Consider the following 12,007-nt stretch of genomic DNA (forward strand, 5'->3'; position numbering starts at 1 on the left):
CCGATAAGCAAAAGGTTATAGGTTAATGCTATAGACTAGACGCATTTACCTCTCCCTGCCAATACATTTTAGCAGGCTGGCCAGCAGCCTGGCCTAGTCTGGGCTTGCGATGGGTTCAGGACCTACCCCTGCTGCGGCTCTCCACTTAAAGTATATTAAAAGCCAGACCGGCAGGCAGCCCAGCTCAGTTCTGGCTTGTGCCAGGTCCGGGAACTCAGAACCCCCTAGACAGGGACTGCTTCCACCCTGCGCTGCTGCCTCTCTCTCAGAAGCAGCAGCACACGGTGACAGGCAGCCGGTCTGTGAGGGAAGCTGGTTTTTAAACTTGCTCCCCTCGCGGACCAGCTCCCGCCCGACACCCTGCACTGCTGCCTCTGATACAGTGGCTGCCAGCCCCACCCCCAGGGACTATAAAATAGTCGACTAACTGATAAAATGTCATGAGATTACTCGACTATTCAATTAACCAATATTTAACATCCCTAGAATATGTATCATTTAACTAGAAATGTAACTTTAACAAAACAAAACAAACAAAACACCAGTCCATTTGCCAGTCTACAGCTCAGTTTCCTCTCCTCCACTTGCGTGTAAGACAGCTGACGAGTTTTGGTGCATAGCTTTTGATTCTGCATTTCAAAAAGGCCTTATTTTATCCAAGTTTCCTCACCACACAAATAGCATGACCACATATGGATGACTTACATAAAGCACAAAGAGCAATACACATACTTTCTGTGCTATACAATAATGAGACCAACACTTTGCAACACTCACCCACTCATCATATGGAAACATTCCACTTACATATCACCTCTTGGGCAATACACAATTTTTATTTCAATTCATCAGCCACATTCCTCACCTCTCTCTCTACTCTCAGGTTATGCAGCAACCCAAGTTGTGAAAATGAGGTTGATACATCTCTCCTATAACTCAGAAAGATCAGTTGCTCTGTGTCATGATTTTTCTAAAGGGCCCTTATTATTATAATAGTACCAGCACATTTTAGATTACAACTATTGAGTCTTTTGTGGGACAATGAAGAATGGAATCAAGCTTAACAACAAAGGGATGATGGGGATATGCAGGGCTCGACAAACAATGTAATCTATTCGCCTGTGGCGAGAAGATTACATCCTGGAAGAGCCAGCTCCGAGCGATCTGCACATGTGCAGAACGATATGTGCACGCGCAGAATGCCGAAACACGCGGCTGGCGAGTGGGGCTTGCCGCGGCTCGGCGAGCCTTGGTGGTATGTATTTATTTTTAGGAAGCCTGGAGGGACTGAATGGTAATGGGATACGGAGTAGGGATGTCAATGTGTAGGAGACTACACAATTAACTGATAAGCCTGAGCTTATTAATTAATCCTATCGACTACAAGCATTTCCCCTCATTGCTGCCTCTGGATCAGAGGCAGCAGCTGGTGCCCCTGGGGAGCTGGCTCTGTGAACCCACCTGCCCCTCCCCTTGCTGCCTCCTATAGAGGCAACTGAGGTGGACATGCAGGAGCCGGTGCTGGGGGAAGCCGGCATTGGCTCCATGATGCCGCCTTCCCCCCTCTGCTAACTCTAATAGAGTCAGCTGCAGGGAGGAAGGAGAGGGTACTGGGGAAGCTGCCTCGAAGCAGCCTCTGTCCACGGTGGGCCCAGGCTCACGGCAGCAGCCTCTGTCCAGGGGGGTCCAAACCCCTGTCTATGGGGGTCCAAACCCCTGTCTATTGAGGGTCTGAACTCCCTGCAGACAGAGGCTGCTCCGGCATCCCACAGTCCAAGCTCCCCGCGGACAGGGGCTGCTGCCACCCCACGCTGCTGCCTCTGTATCAGAGGCAGAAGCAGGGGGTGGCAGGAGTTTTCCCAGGAGTGGGACTGGGAGCACACTGGCTGCCAGTCCTGCCTTCAGGAACTATGGAACGGTCATGTAACTGCTAAAATTGGATGCAGTTACACGACTATTCAATCACATGCTAACATCCCTAGTATGGAGTCTTCCACCATTTAGTCACCTGCTTATAGCTGGTCTACACTGATAGTGACTGAAAGTCATTATTATCGGATGGATGATTGGAGTCAGTCAACTGAGTTTATGTTGTCATTCTACATAAGAAATATGATAGAAAAAAGGTCCACACAACTTGGGGCTGCATATGAAAAGGCATCACATCACAGAGAGAAATGTGGCTCTTGTGAGACTAATGTGCTGTGAAATACTTTACCATAAAGAGAATGCAAAGTGGACAGAGAATAGGAAGAAATCATTTCGAACCGAGAGGGAATGACTTGAGAGGAAAGATTAAAAGAGCTAATGGACACAGCTTTGCTAAGTGATGAGGGGGGACATGTGATGGGGTGGACTAGGTCCTGAGGCCTCCGGCTGGAGGCCTTGTGGTCTTGCCACACCCCACCTTAGAAAGGGGTAGTACAGAGGCCCTCCAAACTGCCTTGAGCAGCTGTTTGGGAAGCAGCCAATCAGGATCCAGCAAGCTAGTATAAGAAGAGCTGCTGGGCCAGAGCAAGTTCAGTTCTTTGCTGGAGCTGGAGGAGAGCAGATGGTGCTCAGGGCTGGCTTCTGGGACTCTGACGTAAGGATGAGGGTCGTACTAGTGCCATGGGGAAGTGGCCCATGTAAATATAGCAACAATGCAGTTATTTAAAGAGACATTGCAGACAGCTGCTATCTACAGGGTTCCTGGCCTAGGACCCCGATTACGGGGCAGGCCCAGGTCTCAAACCCTCCATTAACCACTGGGGAGAAATGAACTATATATAGTGACCTAGCTGAAGGGCTTGAACTTGACAGAACCTCAGAGGGTGAAGACTAGGGAAGGAGCGCTGGAACACCGGTCTAATCCAGAGCTGGGACAGAAACATTCCTGAGGGCTCGGTTGGACTTGTAACTCCAGAAGAGCCTTTTCTTGTTATTTCAAATGCAGATTGAGAGAGAGACTTGGCCAGAGGGCCGATTCACATAAAAGCCACCAGAGGGTAGGAGCGTGCACTCAGCCAGGGGGTGCGTGCGAGAGGTGAGTGTACCCACCTTACAGGACAATTGAAAACACTTGATGAGTGTAAAATCTAAGGAAGGAGAGCGGGAGGTGTAGGAACAACAGGAGGAAGTGACGAAAAGCAAAACTGAAGTTCAGTATCGTGACCAGCCTAGTGACAAGGAGCTCTAGCAGTCCGACTAATAATCTTGCAAAATTAAAATCGAACATCTCTTACTCATTTCCACATTTTCAATGAGACCTTATGAAAACCTCTTGTAAATGTACAATGGGCCCAAGTCTATTAAGTCAGGCCCATCCTGTGGTTCATTCCCTAGTGGATAAACATCCACATCCTAAAATCCATCGCTTCAATTGGAATTTGTTAGAATCTTTTTATACATCACCACAGCAGGGAGGCCAAGCACTGAATGAGCCATGGAGTATGAACGCCTCTCTTGCTCTTCGGAGTGGTTCCTTCCAGAAAAGTGTGGGAAGTTTGCACAGTTGCCTTGTGTGGAGAAGTTCTCCAGAGAGGGAACTCTGAGGTAAGAGGCGACTTCAATCTCCACTGCTATTAAATCACAACATTTCAGAGGCACTAATACTCACGTTTCAAAACAAGTCTATAGCTGTATTTACTAGCTTGCAGAAGACTCTCAATGGTAGGTTTAAATAGTACTGCCTAGGGTACTTTGAAACGGATAGAGCTAAATTGAGTGAGAACAGGAAACTGATTATTTCCCATCATTCAAGGCCCTAGTTTCCATACACAGTCTATGTGATACTGAACTAATCGGCAGTCCAGTTTGATAGAAGCAAGGTGAGAGTTGCCTGCATTCAACCTTCCAAGCAATACACTAGCCAATTTTATTAGTATTTACTGCATACAAAACTTTACTTTGGCACTTGCTTTCCCCATTTTTTAAGACAATCACCAAGCAACTCTGAAAAGCAGAGATGGAAGAAACCTACCAGATCATTAGAACTGCTCCCTACTGCACATTTTATAGCATTTTTTGTCTAGTCTAGTTTTAAACAGAACCTATATGACCTCCCTGGAGAGATTATTTCACATACCAATACATCTCACTGCCAGAAACCCCCTTTCCATTCTTAATTGCAACCTTATCGTCTTCAACCTGCGCCAACCCCTTCCACCATCCAAAATAATTCCTCTTCCTCCTTTTATTTTATGCCCTCCAAAATTATACATATTCACCAACCAATTATACTAGGTCTCTAATCTTTCTATTGTTCTTTGTGCTACCTCCAATTTGTCAATATCTTTCTAGAAACATGGTACCTAGAACTAAAGCAACATTTAGGGTGCAACTGCAACAGAGCAGTAAAGGCAAAAAGTTAATTTCCAGCTCCTCGATGTCTTGCTGAATATAACCTATTTTGCAGTCATGTTCCATTGCCAATAGGTGTCTGATTTGCTCTTAGCCATCACTGGATCTTCTTCAGCATTACTACTTGCCAAGTTTTTCTACACATTAAATATCTGGGCTTTGAATTAGTTTTCCCCAGATACAGATAACTTGGAACTAAAAGAAAATGTAAGTCTAATTTTGTTGTCCTCTGCCTCTATTTCCAGTCTTTGAAGGTCATTTTCTGTCTTTAGCAGTATATACAATTACTTCCAATTTATTAGCTGCAAAATTCATTTATTATGTAGAAGAGGGAGCAAACAGCACGTAGGCAAGAGGATATAAAAACTGGGATGAACACCACGCCCTGGGAATGCCAGTAAACTAAATGCTGTCATTTAGTCACTATTTTCTATTTACTGTTCTTCCAAATGCCACATTGGTGCACACTGTGTTCATTACTGGGCAACCCTGTCATATGAGTTATGTTCTCTGATGACACCTGCTTTACATCATGTGTCCAAAACCATGTATCATCCTTAAAGGACAACATTAATTCAAGACTCATTAACGAAACTACTGCCACCACCCTTTCAGATGTCACAACCAGCACCTTAGATTATTAAACTCTAATGTAAATTTTTAAAGACTCCCTCTTCAATTTTCTTACTGATTTTATTGCACAAGCCTTACTTCTTTTAGTTTTAGCAGCTTTACAGAATTTCTAGTGACACTTGTGCGATATAGGAATTCAGAGCAAATGATCACAAAGCACTCTCTCCTTTCCAGGCTTAGCATCTAGGAACTTAGGAAAGGTTTCAGATTTTGTTTTAAAGACTCTTCATTTGACTTTTTAAGAATTCATTGAAACATTTTTGTACATAATGGATTTTAAAGTGGTTTATAAAAGCTAAGCTTTTAGGCCTGTTTCTATCTGGCTACAGTTTCACATCTCAACACCTCACAAGAATTATCTATCTCCCTCTGTGGACCAAGATATAGAAAGATTAAGTAATTGCCCCAGGCCACCCAGGAAATTAGGTAGACGAGGCTTTCTTCAGACTACTAAGAGAAGCTTCCAGATCACAGGCCCTGGTTCTCATGGGGGACTTTAATCACCCTGACATCTGGTGGGAGACCAAGACAGCAGAACACAGACAATCCAGGAAGTTTTTGCAGAATGTTAGAGATAACGTCTTGGTACAAGTGCTGAAGGAACCCACCAGGGACCCTATGCAGGTTGATCTACTGCTCACAAACAGGAAGGAATTAGTAGGGGAAGTAGACATGAGTGGCAATCTGGGAAGCAGTGATCATGAGATGGCAGATTTTAGGAGCCTGACAAAAAGAAGAAAAGTGAATAGCAAAATATACACCCAGGACTTCAGAAAAAGCAGACTGACTCCCTCAGAGAACGGATGGGCAGGATCACCTGGGATGCTAACATGAAGGGGAAAGGAGTCCAAGAGAGCTGGCAGTATTTTAAAAAAGCCTTATTAAAGGCATAGGAAGAAACCAACCCGATGCGCAGTAAGCAAAGCAAATATGGTAGACGACCAGATTGGCTTGCCGGGGACATCCTTCATGGGCTTAAACACAAAAAGGAAGCTTATAAGAAGTGGAAACTTGGACAGATGACTAGGAAGGAGTATAAATATATTGTTTGAGAATGCAGGGGAATAATCAGGAAGGTGAAAGCACAATTGGAACTGCAGCTAGCAAGATATGTGAAGGGTAACAAGAAAGGTTTCTACAGGCATGTTAGCAATAAGAGGGTGATCAGAGAGGGCGTGGGGCTCTTACTGGATGAGAGAAGTAACCTAGTGACAGAAAAGCTGAAGTACTCAATGCATTTTTTGCCTCTGTCTTCACAGACAAAGTCTGCTCCCAGACTACTGAACTAGGCAACGCAGGATGGGAAGGAGGTGGGCGGCCCTTGGTGGAGAAAGAACAGGTTAAGAACTATTTAGAAAAGCTACACACACACAAATCCATGAGTCCGGATTAATGCATCCGAGGGTACTGAGGGAGTTGGCAAATGTCATTGCAGAGGCTTTGGCCATTATCTTTGAAAACTCATGGAGATTGGGAGAGATCCCGGATGACTGGAAAAAGGCAAATGTAGTGCCCATCTTTAAAAAAGGAAAGAATGACAATCCAGGAAACTACAGACCAGTCATCCTTACCTCAGTCCCCAGAAAAATAATGGAGGGGATCCTCAAGGAATCCATTCTGAAGCACTTGGAAGAGGGGAAAGTGATCAGGAATAGTCAACATGGATTCACAAAGGGCAAATCGTGCCTGACCAATATGATTAGCTTCTATGATGAGGTAACTGGCTCTGTGGATAGGATATACCTTGACTTTAGCAAAGCTTTGGATACTGTCTCCCACAACATTCTTGCCAGCAAGTTAAGGAAATATGGATTGGATAAATGGACTGTAAGATGGATAGAAAGCTGGCTAGATTGTCAGGCCCAACAGGTAGTGATCAATGGCTCAATGTCTGGTTGGTGATCAATTTCAAGCGGAGTGCCCCAAGGATCGGTTCTAGGCCCGGTTTTGTTCAACATCTTTATTAATGACCTGGATGAGGGGATGTATTGCACTCTTCGCAAGTGTGCAGATGACACTAAGCTAGGGGGAGAGGTAGATACGCTGGAGGGCAGGGATAGGGTCCAGAGTGACCTAGACAGATTAGAGGACTGGGCCAAAAGAAATCTGATGAGGTTCAACAAAGGACAAGTGCAGAGCCCTGCACTTGGGACAGAAGAATTCCAAGCATAGTTACAGGCTGGGGACCGACTGGCTAAGTATCAGTTTGGCAGAAAAGGACCTGGGGGTTACAGTGGATGAGAAGCTGGATATGAGTCAACAGTGTGCCCTTGTAGCCAAGAAGGCGAATGGCATATTAGGTTGCATTAGGAGGAGCACTGCCAGCAGATCTAGAGAAGAGATTATTCCCATTTATTCGGCACTGGTGAGGCCACATCTCAAGTATTGCATCCAGTTTTGGGGCCCCCACTACAGAAAGGATGTGGATACATTGGAGAAGGTCCAGTGGAGGGCAACCAAAATGATTAGGGGGATATGAGGAAAGGTGGAGGGATTTGGTCTTATTGAGTCTGCAGAAGAGAAGAGTGAGAGGGAATTTGACAGCAGCCTTCAACTTCCCGAAGGGAGGTTACAAAGAGGATGGAGGGAGGCTGTTCTTGGTAGTGACAGATGGCAGAACAAGGAGCAATGGGCTAAAGTTACAGTGGGGAAGGTCTAGGTTGGATATTAGGAAAAACTATTTCACCGTGAGGGTGGAGAAGCACTGGGATGGGTTCCATAGGGAGGTGGTAGAATCTCCATCCCTAGAGGTTTTTAAGTCTCGGCTTGACAAAGCCCTGGCTGGGTTGATTTATTTGGGATTGGTCCTGCTTTGGGCAGGGGGCTGGACTTGATGACCTCCTGAGATCTCTTCTAGCCCTATGATTCTATGGAATCTGTCCAAGTCAGGAATGCAGCTCAGATCTTCAGCTCAAATTCAGTACCTTAACACAAGCCAATTCTTCCTATTCTAGTTAATATAGTCCCTTTAGAAACTGTCCTCCTGCATGTTGCTGTGCCTCTCCTATGAGTCTTAAAGATCAAAGGCATGATCCTAAAAAGCCTCTACACATGAATTTAGTGTAATGTTTCATATCAGAATAGGATTTTCAAAGTCACACCCAACTTCCTCCTCTAACACCATTTAAAATATGGAATTGAAACTTACAAGCAACAGCTGCTCACACTGACAATTCTTTCATTTTGTGCACAAAAATAAATATTGTTCCAAAAATTCAATATAGAGATTGGGACTGAGCATGGAGTTTTCAGCACAAAGTGTTGGTTAACCAATACATTGATTAGGTCTTTGGGGTGGTTTTAAGGATTCGTCTGCACCGTAGGCATTGATCAAAACATTCAATTCTTATTCATTCAGTTACCTCTGTAACAACCAATGCTGGTACATATTATTCATGAATAGCCAGCAATATTTCACTCTAGTGAAGATATTAAACTAATGTCTTTTAAGGTAACTGACCTCATCACCACTGGCTATTCGTTGTGCCAGCTCCTTCAAGTTCCTCATCATTCTTTCATCTCGAAAATCATATGGAAATGTCTCTGTCCACTCGGTCAACAGCTGCAGGATTTTGGGTGCAATTTTTCGTATCTGGCTCTAGTTTAAAAAAAAAAAGAAAGAATGTTATATGGAACATCAATAAAACAAATCTGTAAACAGACTGATTTACAATCTACAATTACTGCAATAGTGAAATAGAAAGACATGAAGTAAGTTAAAACTTTAAATGTAATTTAACTTATCACTGGATTAAGGGGCAATGCCAAAGTGCATTGACCTGATTGGGCTTTGGACCAGTCCTTCAGTGAACTGGCAAATTAAAAACAAAAATTAGCAATACAAGAACATTCCTAGATGCTAGTTATGGTAGTGCCTTCCAAAATATAAGGCTACTATAACCATTATTTCTGCAGATATAACAACTAAGGTCTCAATTCTGCACAAAAATGAATTCAGTGGGACTACATATATATATTCAATGATAGCTTAAGAGCTCAGTCATGGACCAGAAACTTGTTTTACTAATTGCTATACAGACCAAAAAAAAAAAAAACCTGTCCTAAAGAGCTTATTATTATCTAAGAAATAATCCTGCAAAAGACACAGGCATCTGTTTAAGCATGCAAGTAGTTCCAGTGTGTTCACTTAATGCAAAATATGTTCTTAAGTCTTTGCAAGTTTACAGCCTAGCATATCAAGATGTATACACTACATATTTGGTACCATATGCATTTTAAGGTATCCAAGGTATGAACTCTTGTATTTCTTTTTCCTACTCTAACTTCAGAAAACTAAAAAATTACTTATAGTGCCTTGGATTTTGGAAACATGTCTCAGCAGAGATGGTTTTCATTCGTTAGGGCTCCAATCTCATACTGTTGTATTCAGTGGCAAAACCTCCTTTTGACTTCAGCGTGTGCAGGATCAAGCCATAAGTCATAGTTACTAATGACAGGTTTTCAGTATATTCAATCCTGTAGCAGACCCACTGAGCAGTAGAGTTCTACCTTTGCATAGGAAAAAAGACTTTGAGTATACTTAGCAAAGTGAGATCTAATAGGTTTAGCAAGAAACCTAACCTTGTCAGTTCCAGGGTCATTGAGTCTCTGATGCTCTGTGCACAGATGGCAAACCTTGGCCATCAGCTCATACGGGTGCATGAACAGCCGTGAAGTGAGCAGGAAGGTGAATATATATGTTCTCTGCAGGCAAGAGAGAGACAGAGGGAAAAATCATCATGCATTTCATACACCCACTACAACATTCTTTTCAACTCAAATGTTTCATGGTTTATCTTTCAGAGCACAACTTCAGTGTATGAGCTGGTGCTGAGAATGCTTGATATTACTGCAGAAGTAAGCATTTAATTGTAATGCATGTCACCTCTCCAGCACCACTATTACACAGCAGCTACTTGGGCCTAGTTATGCAAGACTAGACAAAAACAAGGCAGTCCCATGGCAAGGTGCGGCTGGTTTAATTATTCCTTTGGGACAACTGTCTGTACAAGTGCAGCACCTGAAATTACTCGGAGCATAATTTTAGCTTCTCTTCCCTTGCTCTGCAGTAAACCTTTGTGACCTAAGCTAATAGGTCACCCATCTCTCTCTAGCAGAGTGATGGAGAAACAAAAACCAAAATCCACACTAGCTGCAATGCCTCTGTCGGGCAAAGAGATCAGTAAACAGCGATGTCCAGCAAAAAAACAGAATCAAGTTTGTGTCGTGTTGTGTGTCCCTGCTTCATTACTATGGGTTCCAACTAAGAATCGCAAAAGCAGAGCCATTTAGATTGTGGTTGGCATCATTCATCCACCCTCCCTCATTTACGGGCCCTGCTCCCAGTAACAAAAATTACATTTTGCTTTTTCCTCTAGATTCCTCCCGTTCCGAGGTGCAAAGCATAGCTAGTTTAATGTACAGGGTGTATAGACTTACGTCAGGATAGTAATCTACATTGGGTACCAAGTGCTGGATGAGGGCTTCAAGAGACCCTGACAGGAGAGTGCTGTCATGGTAATAGAGTCCTCCACAGCTGTCCTCCTTTGACTGATACAGGTTTCTGTTGTAACCGCTGCTGTCAAACATAGCTGTAAAGGGAGGCGTTTGCGGCATACTTTCCTGAAAAAAAGGCACAAAAGACACAAACAAGAGCGTCAGAAAAGGCATTTCAGAAAACGCGTTTCAAAAAACTACAACAAGAGCAGAGTAAAGAAATAAAACCCTGACACAAAATACAGTAGTAAGTTAGAGCCTCTCTCATACATTAACCCTACTAAGCCCACACTGCTTCTGACGTAAAACAAACTGAGAGGTGCCCATTGCAATTTTTGCTTTTTTATTTTTGCTCATTTATTTGACAAAATAAGAAGGCAAATGAAAGACTAGGCAATGAGTGGTGGAGGGGAGAGAAATGTTTGTGGGTGTTTTATGAATTAGAACTCTCAAGGAAACTCATTTGCTATATAGTGGCGAATTCAGTGGTGAGCTAAATTCTGCCTATATGTGTGGCCAAGAGGAAAATCTTGGACCTTCATGATTCAGAGCAACATGCTATTACAGTATTTTAATTCGTCTTCAGTCATAATTTACTTCTGGCTTCTGAGGGGCCAGAAGAGCTACTTGTGAAAACAGGTGTTCATCAACAAAAACTAATGGATGCACAACTAGCCCCTAAGCAGAAAAGGAACTGTACTGAATATTTTATGACTTTTGGGTGTACAAAGTCCAGATGTGAGTTTGACAACTTGAGCTTCCTTCTATATTAAATGAAAACAAAAAAAGGTGGCATTCTTAGCAGATGGAGGATCAAAGCACCTTACCTAACAATTCAACATAACAACTCCCCACACCTTAAATAATCAGCTCCATGTGATCAAAGTTGACAGTGGGGGAATATTGCATTGACCACTCAAAGCCTTCTTAGTATGTAGAAAAGCTAAAACATAGCAAACCTCTGAACTTCTCCTCCTCCACACAATCACTCTTTTGCAATAGCTGTTGTCAGTTGGTGGAAATGTCGGGATTTCATCTCTGAACCCAACTTACGTTCATACCCAAATTTAACCATAATCATATGCTTCCATCTGCCTAGACAGTCAATGGACAATATGACCCAGCAAGCACTTCACATTCTGAGGCCAAGTAAACAGAGCTTCAATACAGTAAGGTATCATACTGTGTCGACTTGTCTCAGTGATTACGAGAGAAGGGAGACTATTTGCATGGTGCTGTGCGCGTGGGTTGGCAGAGCACGTGGGCGTGGGTCTATGAAAAGCTTTCATGCCCCTGAGCAGTCATTGTAAGGGCAGATGCTGTTGCTTTTCTCTCTATTGTGTCAATTCCTATTCGGAAAGAAACTCTTTCATACCCCCACTCTTCAACGAATGCCCGTCTGTGAAGGCACCTGATGTTGAGAACAAGTAGTAATGTGACAGCCTGGAGATAAGTGGCTTCTCTCCATCTGTGTGCTCTGCAACTCATAACAAAGCACTTTTCAGAGTGAGCTCAGTAGAGACTAGAAGCTATTAAG

The 12,007-nt window shown here is 43.4% G+C and overlaps 1 protein-coding gene across 2 annotated transcripts in view; it reads right to left on the reverse strand.

Annotated features, from left to right (window-relative positions):
- The window catches only part of RASGEF1B (RasGEF domain family member 1B), a 327,667-nt gene that overhangs the window by 19,345 nt on the left and 296,315 nt on the right, over positions 1–12,007 (reverse strand). For both annotated transcript variants that reach the window (XM_075929472.1, XM_075929473.1), the window contains 3 exons: positions 10,414–10,596; positions 9,556–9,678; positions 8,435–8,572 (listed from right to left, as the gene is read on the reverse strand). In XM_075929472.1, coding sequence (XP_075785587.1) covers positions 8,435–8,572; positions 9,556–9,678; positions 10,414–10,596 — 444 coding nt within the window. The remainder of the gene's footprint in view (positions 1–8,434; positions 8,573–9,555; positions 9,679–10,413; positions 10,597–12,007) is intronic.

The sequence above is a fragment of the Pelodiscus sinensis genome, chromosome 5 (assembly GCF_049634645.1).
Source record: "Pelodiscus sinensis isolate JC-2024 chromosome 5, ASM4963464v1, whole genome shotgun sequence".
Taxonomy (NCBI): Eukaryota; Metazoa; Chordata; order Testudines; family Trionychidae; genus Pelodiscus; species Pelodiscus sinensis.